General features: G+C 37.8%; 1 protein-coding gene across 2 annotated transcripts in view; it reads right to left on the reverse strand.

Annotated features, from left to right (window-relative positions):
- The window catches only part of NAMPT (nicotinamide phosphoribosyltransferase), a 58,794-nt gene that overhangs the window by 18,991 nt on the left and 24,274 nt on the right, over positions 1-15,529 (reverse strand). For both annotated transcript variants that reach the window (XM_050925734.1, XM_050925743.1), the window contains exons 2-7: positions 12,484-12,640; positions 10,740-10,843; positions 8,373-8,501; positions 7,561-7,719; positions 6,890-7,026; positions 4,054-4,279 (exon numbers count right to left, since the gene is read on the reverse strand). In XM_050925734.1, the coding sequence (XP_050781691.1) occupies positions 4,054-4,279; positions 6,890-7,026; positions 7,561-7,719; positions 8,373-8,501; positions 10,740-10,843; positions 12,484-12,640 (912 nt within the window). The remainder of the gene's footprint in view (positions 1-4,053; positions 4,280-6,889; positions 7,027-7,560; positions 7,720-8,372; positions 8,502-10,739; positions 10,844-12,483; positions 12,641-15,529) is intronic.

Raw genomic sequence — 15,529 nt, forward strand, 5'->3', positions numbered from 1 at the left:
ATAGTAGAGAGGTCCTGAAGGCCAAAGGTAGGCTGCTAGGTAAGAGATTGAAGTCCAGGACCTCCATGGTAGCATTCTCTGAAGTGCTTCCAGTTCCATCCGCAGGGCCAATTAGACAGGCAGAATTCCAAGGTCTCAATGCATGGATAAGACAATGGTGTAGGGAAGAGGGGTTTAGATTTACTCAAAACTGGAGAAACTGTTGGGAAAGGGGGAGCCTATACAAGAAGGATTGGTTTCAGTCAAGTATAGGTGGAGCCTGATTGCTGGCACTTAAAATTAAAAAGGTCATAGAGCAGTTTTTAAATTAAGCGCTAGAGAAAAGCGGATAGGTGCAGAGGAGCACGTGGTTTGGACAGAGACATCCTTTAGTGGAGGATTTATTAATCGAGATTCTCTATGCCCTAGTAAGGAGGAGAGGATGGAAGATGAAAAATACAGGCAGGACCTAATGAGAAATGAAAAAAATTAGTCAAATGAAAAAAAGTCCCATTCAATTACATCATGTAATGGCAGACAGCTAAAAAGTGCTTATAAACAAGCTTTTAAAGTGCTTATATAGAAATCATAAGATGGGCGAACTAGAGTGCTTTATACTAAATGAGGATATTGATATAATAGGCATTACAGAAACTCAGTGGAATGAGGATAATCAATGGGACACAGTAATACCAGGGTACTAAATACACTGGAAGGACAGAACAGGTCTTGCTGGTGGGGGAGTGGCACTATATGTGAAAGAAAGTGTAGAATCAAATGAAGTAAAAATCTTAAATGAATCAAACTGTATGATAGTAATTCTGTGCTCTAAGAAGAATATAGCAGTAGGGACATATTACTGACCACCTGACCAGGATATAGTGACTGTGAAATGCTCAGGGAGATGAGACAGGCTACTAAAATAAAATAATAATGGGGGATTTCAACTATCCCTATATTGACTGGGTACATTTCACCTCAGGACGGGAGGCAGAGATAGTTTCTTGACACCTTAAAGGACTGCTTCTTGGAGCAGCTAGTCCTGTAACCCACGAGAGGCAATTCTTGACTTAGTCCTAAGTGGAGCAAAGGATCTGGTCCAAGAGGTGAATACAGCTAGACCCCTTGGTAATAGGGACCATAATATAATTAAATTTAACATCCCTGTGGTGGGGAAAAAACCACAGCAGCCAACACTGTAGCATTTAATTTCAGGAAGGGGAACTACACAAAATTGAGAAATTTATTGAAACAGAAATTAAAAAGTACAAAAGTTTCACCAAAAGTGAAATCGCTGCCAGCTGCATGGAAACTTTTTAAAGACAACATAATAGAGGTTCAACTTAAATGTATACTCCAAATTAAAAAACATAACAAGAGAATCAAAAAAGTGACACCATGGCTAAACAACAAAAGTAAAAGAAGCAGTGAGAGGAAAAAGGCATCCTTTAAAAAAGAAGTGGAAGTTAAATCCTAGTGAGGAAAATGGAAAGAGAGCATAAACTCTGGCAAATGAAGTGTAAAAATACAGTTAGGAAGGCCAAAAAAGAATGTGAAGAATAGCTAGCTAAAGACTCAGAAAGTAATAGCAAAAAATGTCTCAGGTATATCAGAAGTAGGAAGCCTGCTAAACAACCAGTGAGGCCACTGGATGATCGAGATGCTAAAGGAGCACTCAAGGATGATAAGGCCATTGCGGAGAAATGAAATGAATTCTTTGTATTGGTATTCATGGCTGAGGATGTGAGGGAGATTCCTAAACCCGAGCCATTCTTTTAGGTGACAAAACTGAGGAACGGTCCCAGATCGAGGTGTCATTAGAGGTTTTGGAACAAACTGAAACTAAACAGTAATAAATCACCAGAATCAGATGGTATTCACTTAAGAGTTCTGAAGGAACTCAAATATGAAATTGAAGGACTATTAACTGTTGTCTGTAACCTATCATTTAAATCAGCTTCTGTACCAAATGACTGGAGGATAGCAAATGTGATGCCAATTTTTATAAAGGGCTCCAGAGGTGATCCCAGCAATTACAGACACCAGTAAACCTGACTTGTTGGGGAAGAGTCACCAAAGTTAACAAGTATGTGGACAAGGGGGATCCAGTAGATATAGTGTACTTAGATTTTCAGAAAGCCTTTGACAAGGTCCCTCACCAAAGGCTCTTAAGCAAAGTAAGCTGTCATGGGATAAGAGGGAAGGTCCTCTCGTGGACTGGTAACTGATTAAAAGATAGGAAAGGGTAGGAATAAATGGTCAGTTTTCAGAAAGGAGAGGGGTAAATGGTGGTGTCCCCCAGGGGTCTGTACTGGGTCCAGTTCTATTCAACATAATTCATAAATGATCTGGGAAAGGGGGTAAATCGTGAGGCAGCAAAATTTGCAGATCATACAAAATTTCTCAAGGTACTTAAGTCCCAGGCAGACAGCAAAGAGCTACAAAAGGAACTCTCAAAACTGGGTGACTGTGCAACAAAATGACAGATGAAATTCAATGTTGATAAATGCACACTGGAAAACAATCCCAACTATACATATAAAATGATGGGGTCTAAATTAGGTGTTACCACTCAAGAAAGATCTTGGAGTCAGTGTGTGTAGTTCTCGCAAAACATCCATTCAATGTGAAGAAGCAGTCAAAAAAGCAAGCAGAATGTTGGGAATCATTAAAAAAGGGATAGATAATGAGGCAGAAAATATATTGCCTCTATATAAAGGTATGCCAACATCTTGAATACTGAGTGCAGATGTGGTCACGCCATCTCAAAAAAGATACACTGGAATTGGAAAAGGTTTAGAAAAGGGCAACAAAAATGATCAGGGGTATGGAACGGCTTCCATATGAGGAGAGATTAATAAGACTGGGACTTTTCAGCTTGGAAAGAGATGACTAAGAGGGGGATATGATTGAGGTCTATAAAATCATAACTGGTATGGAGAAAGCATATAAGGAAGTGTTATTTACTCCTTCTCATAACACAAGAACGAGAGGTCACCAAATGAAATTAATAGGCAGCAGGTTTAAAACAAACAAAAGGAAGTATTTCTTCACACAATGCATAGTCAGCCTGTGGAACTCATTACCAGATGACATTGTGCAGGCCAAGACTATAAACAGGGTTCAGAAAAAGAACTAGATAAATTAATGGAAGAGAAGTCCATCAATGGCTATTAGCCAGGATGGGCCACGATAGTGTCCCCAGCTTCTGTTCGCTAGAAGCTGGGAATGGGCGACAAGGAATGGATCACTTGACGATTACCTGTTCATTCGTTCTGGGGCACCTGGCACTGGCCACTGTAGGAAGATAGGATACTGAGCTAGATGGACCTTTGGTCTGACGCAGTATGGCCATTCCTATGTTCTTATTCTACAGTTCTGTATGATGAAGTGGCTCTTTGATTGTTAAAGAGCAAGTATCTCTGGTTTAAATGCAAATCTGACAGGCTTTGGAGCTTTCCTTGTACGTGCAGCATGTGTAATTTATTGCTTCAGTGTTAAGTGACTTTGGATTTTCAGGCTTATCTTAAGTGGTGAGAAATGTCACTTTAGCTTGGCATTTGATTAATGCTTAGTCAGCCTCCTATTTTATTCCTTATTAGAAAGTGCTGAGACACTAATATATGTTGTATTATCCCAGAATCTTTCTAAAAAAGAATGAGGAGTCCAGTGGCACCTTAAAGACTAACAGATTTATTTGAGCATAAGCTTTTGTGGGTAAAAGACCCACTTTTTCAGATGCATCTGAATCTTTCTGTATCACAACTGAGAACAACAACATATACTATTCTTCAAGCAGTTAATACACTGACTAATCTTGCAAAGTTCTAAAAGGGACCAAAAATGGCTTTAAGACCTCTAAGAAGTTGAGTAACTGGCTTTAGTAAAAACCAAGCTATTGGGAACGCGGAACAGAGAGTTTCCTCAGATAAGGTTAATGAGGGACATTTTTGGATCTATCACACATGAAACACCTCAGTGCAGCAATAGTTTTAGCTCATCAATAATAAATTTCCCAAATGCGTTAGACAGCCATTTCAAAATTCTACATTGGAAGAATTTCAAAAGTATTACCTTTAACACAGTGTCAAGAGGATTTCCAGAATCTGGTCTAATAAGCAGCGGTGCCTTTGGACTTCTGGATACAATTAAATGCCTCAAGTCCTCACCCCATATTTTCTCACAAGCATTGTAGATGTCATAGCTGTCACTGACCACAGATACAGGCACTGAAGAAAATTGCGTCACTATGTGTTCAAAAGCATCTTTCTCATGGTCTTTTCCCCAAGCGGTTATGGTACTGGAAAATCAGTTGAAGATCTGCATTAGACTGAAGTTCATGAGCTAGCTGAATCACATGTTTTGTATTTTTCTGTATGTAAAAGATATTCTGTAACTAAAGCCAATTACAATGCAAACTGACCCAGTCCTTTAAATATCTTCAAGTAGTTTATATTAACTATAAAACAAGCTGAATCAACGTATTGCTGCTAATAGTTTTACAAGGGAATCTCTCAAAAGTGTTCCGCCTTAGCATCTTACTATCCTCCTCAGGCAGTGACCCAACAAATGTCACCCATCCCCTTCAATCTGAGGTCTATAGTACTTTGTAGAGGGCGCCTGTCTGCATTTCCAAACCTGGACACCAAGCCTAATTGGTACTGGTTAATCATTCTGTAGATTAGAGTAGGGTAGAATAAATAAAATCTCCCTCTACTTGGCTGCAAGCTGGTTTCCCAAAACTGGGTACAGGATATGAGGGAACAGATCCCTCTTGCCAGTAGTGGTGCTTGAGGTTCTATGTCCTGTCCCGTCACTCACTTCACCATTATCTGTAAAAGAGGGAAGGGCCCTTGTGGAGGCAGCAGAGTGGGGAGCAGGCATCTGTAAGACAATAGAACCAGGTTGAATGGAGAGCAGCACTCTAGCCTGGGGCAAGGGGGGTGGGGAAGAGAGGGACAGGGGAGGCAGGAAGGAGGAGGAGTAAGGACAGAGTCCTCTACTGCTAGGGAGTGGATGAGATGTAAGTACTCAGCTAGCAGGGGGTGGGCACCTGGCTTCCTCTCAGGACCAGCTCCTCCAACCTACAGGCAGACAGACTGACTGTTCAGCAGCAGCTCAGCTCCACCTCCTCCTCCTGCAGGAGCACCGTAGCTGGGGGGTGGGTGTGGGTGTAATGCATGCAAGAGCGAAGGGATTTACCTATAAATGCTGGGTTGTTTTTTTCTAAAATGCTGATACTGGATGGGAATCTTATTTTTCACCTGTGCAGTTTTGTAAAACTCTGCAGTATCAAGGCCTTAAATACTTCTAACACTTAACCAGGTACCGAACTACTTACATCAATAGTCTTATTGACTACAATGAGGCTACTCATGCTTGAAGTTAAGCAACATGCTTATATGTTTGCAGCACTTGGCACTAAATTTATGTTAGTAAAAACTTGTCTTGGTAGCATAAAATCTGTCACTTAAAGTAAAAGCATTTATCCAGTCTGGTTGTTCTCTCGCCTCACAGGCACCCTCAGCAATGTTAGCAAAGAGATGTAAGAAAGAAGTTCCTTTTCCAAGAGGAGCTGTGGCAATAATGGGATCATGCACAGCCAGGTGCCAGCTACAAGCACAGCACTGACAGCACTCCAATCCTGGAGAACTTGGAATGATTTGAGAAGTGGCTTGCATGAGCCTCTTCAAACTTATTAGCGGCTCGGAGACAATGGCCGCAATATACATTTACCAAACAGAAACTCAGCTGGGACTACTTAAGCTGCTGACTTTAACATCACCATGACAATGAACTGCACAGAACATTTATTACAATTATTAGTATATTTTCTTAAATTACACTTTAAATTTACAGCTGGTTCTGCCAAGCCTAAAATAAACAAGTCAAAAGCACTGGGCAGCCTGTTGAACTTCCAACAACGTTTACAACAGTTCTCTAGATTTCCAATTAGTAATTAAATCCCATACTTAGATTGCTCCAGAAACACTGATCTGGACAGATATTTACTGCTCAGAAATGACCACCATACAAAGTAAATCCAGTCTTCAGATTGGAATCATGTACCCCAGTTTACCAGATTAAAATATTTATGACATTAAACACTGGAGTTTTATCCACTAAGAATAATATGGAATGGTGCAAAGTTTTTATCCATTTAAGAGGGTAGACTGGATAGCACAAGGTAATAAAATGCAGACACTGTCATCTCTGTATCAAAATCCAGTACAGGTCAGGAGTAGTTGAAAGTTACCAGCTAACGACTGTGATATGATGTTTGAAATGAATGAGTGTCAGTCTCATAGGAGTGTTCAAAATATAACAACCATTGTCACAATTCTCATCCTTCTTGGCGGGATCAATAAAGATCAAGGATTGATAGACCTAATTACTCAGCCAGGGTCCTGACATGATGGGAAGCTTATTATATCTTAACTACCTCTGCCTGGGGGAGAGGTCTTGAGTTGGGAGTGCTGACACTGGCAACTTTCATGACTTCTCATGCATTTTCAAAGAGCTGTGCTAAAGAATTGGGCCCCAGTATCAAATTGTTGCCCATTGAGAATACAAATGTTCAAGATGTTTTAATTATGACTATACAACTTGACTCAGAAAACCCCCCAAGTTACTCATTTTGAACCTAAATAAGTTTCTTAAAAAAATAGATCAGTACATTATACATGCATCAGCTGGCAAGGTTCACTTCTGCCTTAACTGCTGGACTAGTATCTACTCGTACAGTGTGCCACACAAAAAGACTGAAGAGGTTTTATCTGCCTCCTTATGTGGAACGAAGCAAGCATTTCCACATGCAAAGAAAGGACATGGAAAAATAGTTGTGTTAACACTAGAAACAAAGAAATTCAGCAAGGGTTTCAAACAACTGGAGGGAAAAAAAAAATCTTACCTGTGTTCAGCAGCTGGAATAGAATATCCTGGAACAGGGTCTTTCGTTCCATAGTACTTTTTAATTAAAGCAATTCCTGCTACTGTGTCAGTTCCTTTAAAGTTTACCAGGTGAGCAGATGCTCCTATTCCTGCTGTCTGAGAAACAGAGACATCACTTTAAATTACAGTGCCGAATCACAGAATATCAGGGTTGGATGGGATCTCAGGAGGTCATCTAGTCCAAACCCCTGGTCAAAGCAGGACCAATCCTCATCTCCCCAACTAAATCATCCAATCATGAAGCCTAATTATCAAGTATTGTACAGGGTTAGTTCTGTTACACCAAAGCTCTTGTTTAATTCTAGTTTCTCCTGTATTTAGTTTAAACACAGTCTCATACTATCCAGAAGATAATTTCCATAAAGAGAAAAGCTCTCCAGATCTTGATATTTAAGTAAACTGCAGTTTCTTTAATTTTGCTCCTGAAGGTACTAAGAGAAGGAAAGAGTTCTCAGGAAAGTACTCTCAACACACACTGCTCCAATAATCCAAACTTTCCTAACATTACAAGACACCACAGTGTCAGAAATAGTCAAAAGGTATTTGCACCAAAATGCTATAAATTCCTGGCTATGCTACATTTGTTTAAATAGAATCAGACTTCTCAAGCTCTTGGGCAATTAGTGTTACCTCTTGTGAAGAAACTCCTCTGTAGCCAAAGTCATGCAGTTTATACTCCAGTCCTTCTAAGCTGCCAGATGTCTCTAGCAAATACTTTGCCAAAATTTTCTTCTGCTCCCTGGAATTTGTGGCCACTGTGATTGGATACCATGACTGAACAAGAATAGTCTACAACAAAAAAACTCATTGTTATCAGGTGCACATAAGTGAAATATGCTTGATCAAGACTCAAAAAAATCCCCATTTGGCAATGAGCCAAGCACAACTGGGACTACTGGCAATAAACCAAGGGGAAATCTGTATGGACTGCAAAGACTTAGCAAATTAGGTATGGCAAATGGTTTCAATGTGTGCACAAGTCACTTACTGGGAGAGTACCATCACATCATTCCCCAATTCTACTTCTGTCTGTTAACTTACAACTACACTCTTCCAAGAGGTGCTCCTCATTTTTAGAAGTGATGCAAGAAATATTGGCTATGTCCAAAATAATTTAATTAAGAGTCAGATTTAATTGAATAAGTCCTTTTTATTGTGAGGTGGGCCAAGCAACTACTCACTGCAGAAGTCAAACTTCCTGAGCTGCAGACCAATGCACACAAAAGCCAATCCCCACAACGTGTACGAGCACTGTTGTGAATTTCCCCTATTTATTAAATAAGACTATCATACATAGCACTTCTGCAGCAGGCTTCAAGAAAGAGACAGATCTTTTGAAAGCAGAAACCAGCTGGTTCCAGAGATCTCACCCTAAACCCAAGTAAAATGATTGTGATCCCATTCTTTATTTTTAATGAAAGCTTCATTTTTAAAAGCCTGACCTCAACCCAGTTAGTGAGCCAATAGCACTCTGGATCCATGTTTTCTACTGTGAAGAGTACATTTCCTCTGGGAATGACTGAGCCTTCAGGAACAGCCTTTACTTCTATTGGAAGATGCCCTTCATACTTCTGTAAGAGAAATTAATAGCAGCATTAGAGTGTAGGAACGGCTTGGCCAGCCCTGCTTCCATTGACTTCAGTGGAGCAAAATCAGGCTTTATATTTGCTAAAAAGAAAATTTACAGTGAAATAAACTGAATATTTAAAAAAAAAAAAAAAACCCACTCAAATGCATCAAAACCTATACATTTAAAAAGGAACCAATTCCACAAAATGAATAAATAACCATGTTCCACTAAAGGATATTTAATAATGTTATTCTTTGAACATACATTTAAGGAGACCCTGCTGTTTAAAATAATAAATAAATAAATAATAATAATTTGTTTGGTCCAGAAGTGTTCATTTAAACAGATCTTTGCCATTCAATTTTCTCTGGTGTTTTACCTTGACGGTTACTCCAGCTGGCATCTATATTTTAAATGGTCTGATTATGTCTTGGTGCAGACATTTATTTTAAGAGAAAAAATATCTTTAAATGGGAATCAGTGTACAACCTTTCTAAAAAGGATCATCTACTCTATCCACTGACCATGGAATCCAGTCTCCTAAAGTTTTATTTTTTCAATTTCAAAACAATTGTCAACATTAACCTTCATGCTTGAAATATTCAAGATTCTGTGGAATACGTCGTCGCTGCCTGTTTGCAATGAATAAATTATGAGACAGCAACTGTAAAATAACTATTGTAAGCTACTGAAATAGCACAATGAACTAAATTGATAAGTAGCAGCTTGCGTAGACTCAAATGAACATGCCTTAGGAGTCTTTCCATAAAGTGTACAAAAGTGTGTTAAAATGAACGTATGTACCAAAATCGTGCTTCTTTAGAAAAATGGTGCAGTTTTGTAGCTAGTATCAAAACACATTCTCCAGTGATATCCCAATGTATGTCAAAATGCTGCTTCAACAGCTCCAGTTGTCAAAGATTAATCAATATAACTTTTATTTAAAAAAAAAAAACAAAAAACAAAAAAAAAAAACACTTCCATTCAGAATTTCAGAAGCACTTTCACATGGAGACACATCCTAGAAATTCAGGTATTTCCAAGAAATTGCTAGTGTTTTAGAGGTATCATCAGAGTCCTTTCCTGTTTAAGAGCCTTCTCACATTTATATATAGCAAGGAATCAGTTTACTAGACTGACCAAAGATGACCATGCCTATTACAATCTCCCAAGACAGAAGCCTAGTAAAGACTGTCCAACAATAAGGCTTTAAATTATTTATTGGTGAGTAAATGGTGATAAAAAGATACAGCCTGGAAACCAGGTTATTAAACAAGTTCTGGTTCTCTTCAGGAGAAGTAATATGGGAAAATCATAGTAATTTACTCAAAGGATCTATGAACAGAAGTAGACAGACACCCACCCCTTCAGCACTCTGTTTTTCTCCATCCTACCATTTACTCCAGTTTGATTTACCTTGTCACTAATGTTACGCTTTGTGAAAGTGGAGAATTTCCATTCTTATTGTCCATTTTGGTTGCTAAAGGACATCCAGACATGCCAATATGTTCATAGCCACATGCCATCAAATACCTCAGTCATGATCATTAATGGAATACACAATGCTTTCGAAGAAATAATTCAGTCTAACATAAAAATTGGCAATGCAGCAACCTTTAGTGAGTGAAAAGAATGGAACAAATCTGCCCACACTTAAAGAGAAAATGCTCTCATTTCTTTGAAAAAAAATTACACACTAAGAAAATAACATTTTCAAAGATAGTTATTTTGGAATTTTTGTGTCTCAGAAAAATTCCTAACTGTTCTCTATATCTCATAACAAAAAACTTATTTTAAGTAGCACAACAAAATTTAGACGCCCGATTTTCATATACCAATTAAAATGTATTTTCTCCATTTACTAGTTACTCATGCAAAAAGTTGTAGTGCTTTCTGCATTAGAAGAAAAGAAACTATGATGAATTAGAGAAAGTGATTTTAATGTCATAACCAGGCAATAAATGTTGTATTACATAGTGAAATTTACCAACAAGCCCCCACTCATACTAGCAGGAGACGGCAGCAATAAATCCCTATTACAAATACCAGATATGGCTTTCTGGGTAAGGATGAAAACTACTTTGCTTTATGGATTTACAATTATTTGATTATTCTGTGTCAGCTGCTAGTCCTTGCACACTACAGCAATGATCCTAAAGATGGGAGTAACTAATTCCGATGCACAAATCCTACCTAGAATTTCCTTGAATTCAAATATACAAAAAACACAGATTTTTACCTCAAGAATATAGTTCCATCCCTTTTCATTGAAGACATCATCTTGAAAATGCTCCCTGTACACCTCTTTGGCTTCCTGGATTTTCTCTTTGGTTATCACTTTGCCTGCAATGAAAAATAATTAAAAATAAGTTCAGACAATGCAATAATTTTTTAATGCCAAGCATTATTAAGCAGCTCTTTATGAATAAATAAAAGATGAAGCTTTTATTATCAAAGTCTCCTTCCAGACATAAAAAAGTTACTTTGTGTACAAAAAGCTTTTGGAGGGCAATCCTGTCATAGCGAATGCTATGCTTAAAAGCATCATTTTTGGCTTTAAAGTTGTATTGTAAGAGAGACAGGATGGCTAAGAAAATTGGTATGGGAACAGAAGACCTTTCACTTATAGATTAGTAGTTCAAATTCAGCTCAGGTTGGTAATAATTTGAGGTCACTATCAATTGATGGCTGGTCAGCATCTACATGGAATGAGTTGATGATGCCCTCAACACTGTTCCCAGAGAAGGAATCACAACATTCAGCAAAGCACAGAAAGTCTGGATTAGCGTGGATCCTAAGCTATGTTCCTCCACACTGATGATCTCTTCAAAACAGGGTTGAGGCACCTTAGCAGGACACTCTAAGGAAGCTTGTAATGATATTGCCTCTGTCATACTCTTTTTATGCTAAACAGGGGACTTCAACCTACAGGACTTCTAACCTGGCACATTCCATAAATGCTAAAATGAATTAAGTTTAATATTGTCCTATAATTCTTTAGTGCTCTATAGAAGCTGTTATAGTAAGGTCAACTAGCCTCTGACAACCCACCCCAGAATGAGATTTTGAAGACCAAGTATACTGATTTGAATCATGCTGTGATTATTTTGGGACAGTTTTCCTATTTCAAGGAGGTACAAAAAGAGGAGGTTCACAGTGAATGAGATGGGACTGCCAAATGATTTTTTACTGGAGTGCCAACATTTGGCAAGAACGGAGATTGGAGTCTTGGTTAAGATTTGCACAGTCTGTGAACAATGATGTAGGAAAAGGATTTTTTGGTGTAACAGAAACTGGAATGAGAGGAAGAATCAAAATAGATGGTATTTACTTGAAGTGCAAAAACCAAATAACTGTACCAACAAATATGGATTTATAATGCAATGTGAAGTTGTAAGATGTACATCTTTAAATGGTCTGGAAAAAAAATGCACACTTAGCTACCACAGTCAACAATTAAAATCCTGTTATAGACCATTACTAGATTTAAAGGCAAACACACTAAAACACAAGTTACTAATACATGCATATAACTAATTGAAAAATGCACAATTTGTATTTTCTAAGTTTTGAACATAAAACTTATTTTCCTCCAAATCTTAACTGACTCTCAAAGAGAATGGTGTTGCTACCGTTTTTAATGATTCCAGGTAACTTATCTTTGGCTCTGATCTTTTTCAAGTTTTGATGTTTCAGATGACCATTCATCTAAAACACGGTAGCATCTTTTTAGATAAAAACACTTGTTATTCTTTTTAGTTTGCTGACTATCTCATTGATACCTAACAAAAATAGAAGGCACTGAATGTAGAAGATCGTTTTACAAAAGACGACATCACATTTGAGAGTCACGAGAATAAAATGAGACTTCAAATTTTAAAAACAACACAGAGCTAAAATAAACTGCTTCAACTATTAGAATTCAAGAAGTTTGGAGAAAAATATGGAGATTTACGTTTTACCTGAAATAATGAGACAAATACCTTTTAAGTACTTATTTAGAATGTACTGCAACCCGTAAAAAACTGTTTCCTCATATTTCACCTTCTTTAATCTGGAGTTCTCAGTCTTCTTTTCACGACATTCAAAGTAGGAATAAACTTTGCTTGTATTAGGTGGATATTGCTTATAATGTGTAACCTACATTAAGAAAAACCTCAGTAAGAGCTCAAAACGTATAATCACCACAGGACAGACAATAAAAGATCAGAAATGAACAAGACTTGTTAGAGTTTTCAGCAGAGTTCCATCTTTACATGTGACTTTGGAATGACTCCCAGTCTTTCAGGCTGCTAGAAATAAGGAACATTCTCTCATTTCCCCATTACATCCATACTAGTAGCTGAGCGGATGGGTGGGGGATCTCTACCAGTTTACCTCTCCCTCAGATTTCTGATTGCTCAACCCAATTTCTCCTATTTTACTCCTTCCCCCATCTGTTTTTCAATCTTTCTGTCTAGTGAATAGCTTTAGTGCCCACCTCTGCTTCTACTCATACAGTAGGTTTCCCTATATCAGCAGAGTGAAACTGACCTGGGTTTTGAATAGCAGCAATGAAAAGTGACAGGACTGGTCAGTTTTCGTTCTGCTGTGTCTTTGCAAATCTGGTAGCAGCAGTGGAATGGAAGATGTTTGCCTGTTGAGAAGTTAGCACTGCTTTGGTTTATGCTCAATTCACATTTGCAGGTTATCATAGTCATAAGGCTAGAAACAATTCTTGAAGCAGTTCAGATTCTGAAGAAGCTGACGGCACTAACCCAAAAGAGCTTCTCATCTATCCTGGGTGAACAGAGGAGTAGATTTTTCTAGCTCTGCTTATGTCCATGCCAGCTCTCAAATCTGTTATTGCTGTTAGTTGTGTTAAATAAGTGAGTTGATTTTCTTCTTCAATGGAAGAGTTGCATTTTCCCACTGAAATTATTAAAGGGATTTTTCTCAAAACTTTCCATGAAGGCTGATCTTCAGGCACAGACCAGGGATTAGGAGTTCCACTCCAATAGTGAATGTTTAGTGGGAGCTGACCATTTGAACACAAATGGTTATAAATGTACCTAGCATTCTATCTTAGCGTGTACATTATACAGATCTATTACATTTCAGGTCTAACTAGATCTTCCTTTCCCATAGATGGGCCATTTTAGCCTTTAACTTTCAAAGCTGGTATTCCTTTTAAAATTACACATACAATCCACAACTGCATGCGAGATAGGAAGGGTATACAATGGTGTAAATTGGAACGTTTGGGCTGATTTACAGATTCTACCATCTAAATGTCATAAGAAATCAGCTAATTTTCACAATTTTTTTTTGTCTGTCAGAATACGTACTTATACACCATACATACACTAATATACGCTTACATGCTTTACAGCAGAAAAAAAATGTAAGAAAGGAGAGGTGTCATCACTGCTCAGAACAGAAAATTGAAGGAAAAGTGCAAGATGTGTTTGCATATCTCTACGAAGACTGACAGATTTCTAGGCTTGAACAAGATATTAGAAATAACATTTTCCCTGCTACTACTTCCAAATTAAAAGGAAGTTGAGTGATGGTTTCTAAGTATTTGTTTTATTATATCTTTTTAGAAAAGTGTTTCCCAGCTTATTTTTACAATAAGTATCTGACACTTTCAAGATTAAATACTTAATTTTTCCCTTACCTGTATTACTAAAACTGTAGATTAAAAGATTTTAAAAATCCAATTTTCCTTTTCATCACTTATGCTGTTCTATTTTTTGAATTTCACTCAGCTTGGACAGTGAACTAGACTGGCCAGTTTCACTTTCCGGTTTTCATATACCAGCACAATGCCGTTGTGTTTGGGTATCCAATGCTGCAAGGGAATGTTTAATAAATCAAAGAGTGTAAAAAATGTACGTTTTTATTCATCTTTGGCCTTAGAAAATTCAAACCCCAAATTTTAAGCATGGACAGCATAATGGAATATTTTTGTGTCTGCATTTACTTCAACTAATGAAAGTGCTGCAGAACCAATACAGCTAAAGGATCATAAGCTGGCTCAAACATCAAACACAATTGCTCCAAATGCAGAATGTGTATCATCTCTGATGTTAGAACCAGAAACAAACAACTGGACTTTTTAGATTCAGCCAAAGGAAAATGATGTGTTTTAATTTGGAAAGTCAGAACATTCTATATAGAATTTAAAGACATTGCCACTTCTATTGACCAATTCTTCAAGAGTAATCACATCTGTATGGAAGAAAAAGTGCTACAAATCGGAAGAATCTGAAAAAATTAAGTTGAACTCTTAATTCCACTTAATGTTTATATATAAACAAGTATGTTTGACCACTAAAATTATATTACTTGATCTTTAAGAAAAGAGGATGCATGGAGCCATTAACAGGTTTGGCTATTACAAGATATTGGATGTTTGATATTCTGTGCCAGACAGTTTCACACTGAAGCGTACTGGACTAATCATGTGATTAACTTTCTAGTGTGTGTAAATTTGCAGAATTAGATCCGTCATTAGGCATTTTTCTGGTTTTGTGGGTTTACATCACCGTAACATGATGGATATTAAGTTTGTGTGCATACTGAAATTCAGTATTTGCACCTACTATTTTAGCTATAGTTATACTGGGCTCTGATCCAGTATCTATTAGTACCTAGATTTTGTATAGCAACCTGAAGGATCCCAAGCTGCTTCTGTGTCTACACTACTTTGGTCTATAAAACTTTTGTTGCTCCAGGGTGTGGAAAAAAAAACAAAAACAAAAAAACCCCAAAACCACACCCGGATTGAAAAGTTTTACTGATGCAAAGCCCTGGTGTGGACAGCGCTTTGTCAGGAGGAGATGCTCTCCCGCCAACAAAGTTACTGCCCCTCGTTAGGGATGGTTTTATTTTGTCAGCAGGAAAGCTCTCTTCTGATGACAAAGAGTGGCTACAGTGCCTGCCTTACAGCAACAAGGCTTTAGCGGCACAGTTATGTTGCTGTAAACTGTGCAGTGTATATACAGCCCTAACGAGAACACTGTCATAATGAATTGGCAACACTAC

The sequence above is a fragment of the Gopherus flavomarginatus genome, chromosome 1 (assembly GCF_025201925.1).
Source record: "Gopherus flavomarginatus isolate rGopFla2 chromosome 1, rGopFla2.mat.asm, whole genome shotgun sequence".
Lineage (NCBI taxonomy): Eukaryota > Metazoa > Chordata > Testudines > Testudinidae > Gopherus > Gopherus flavomarginatus.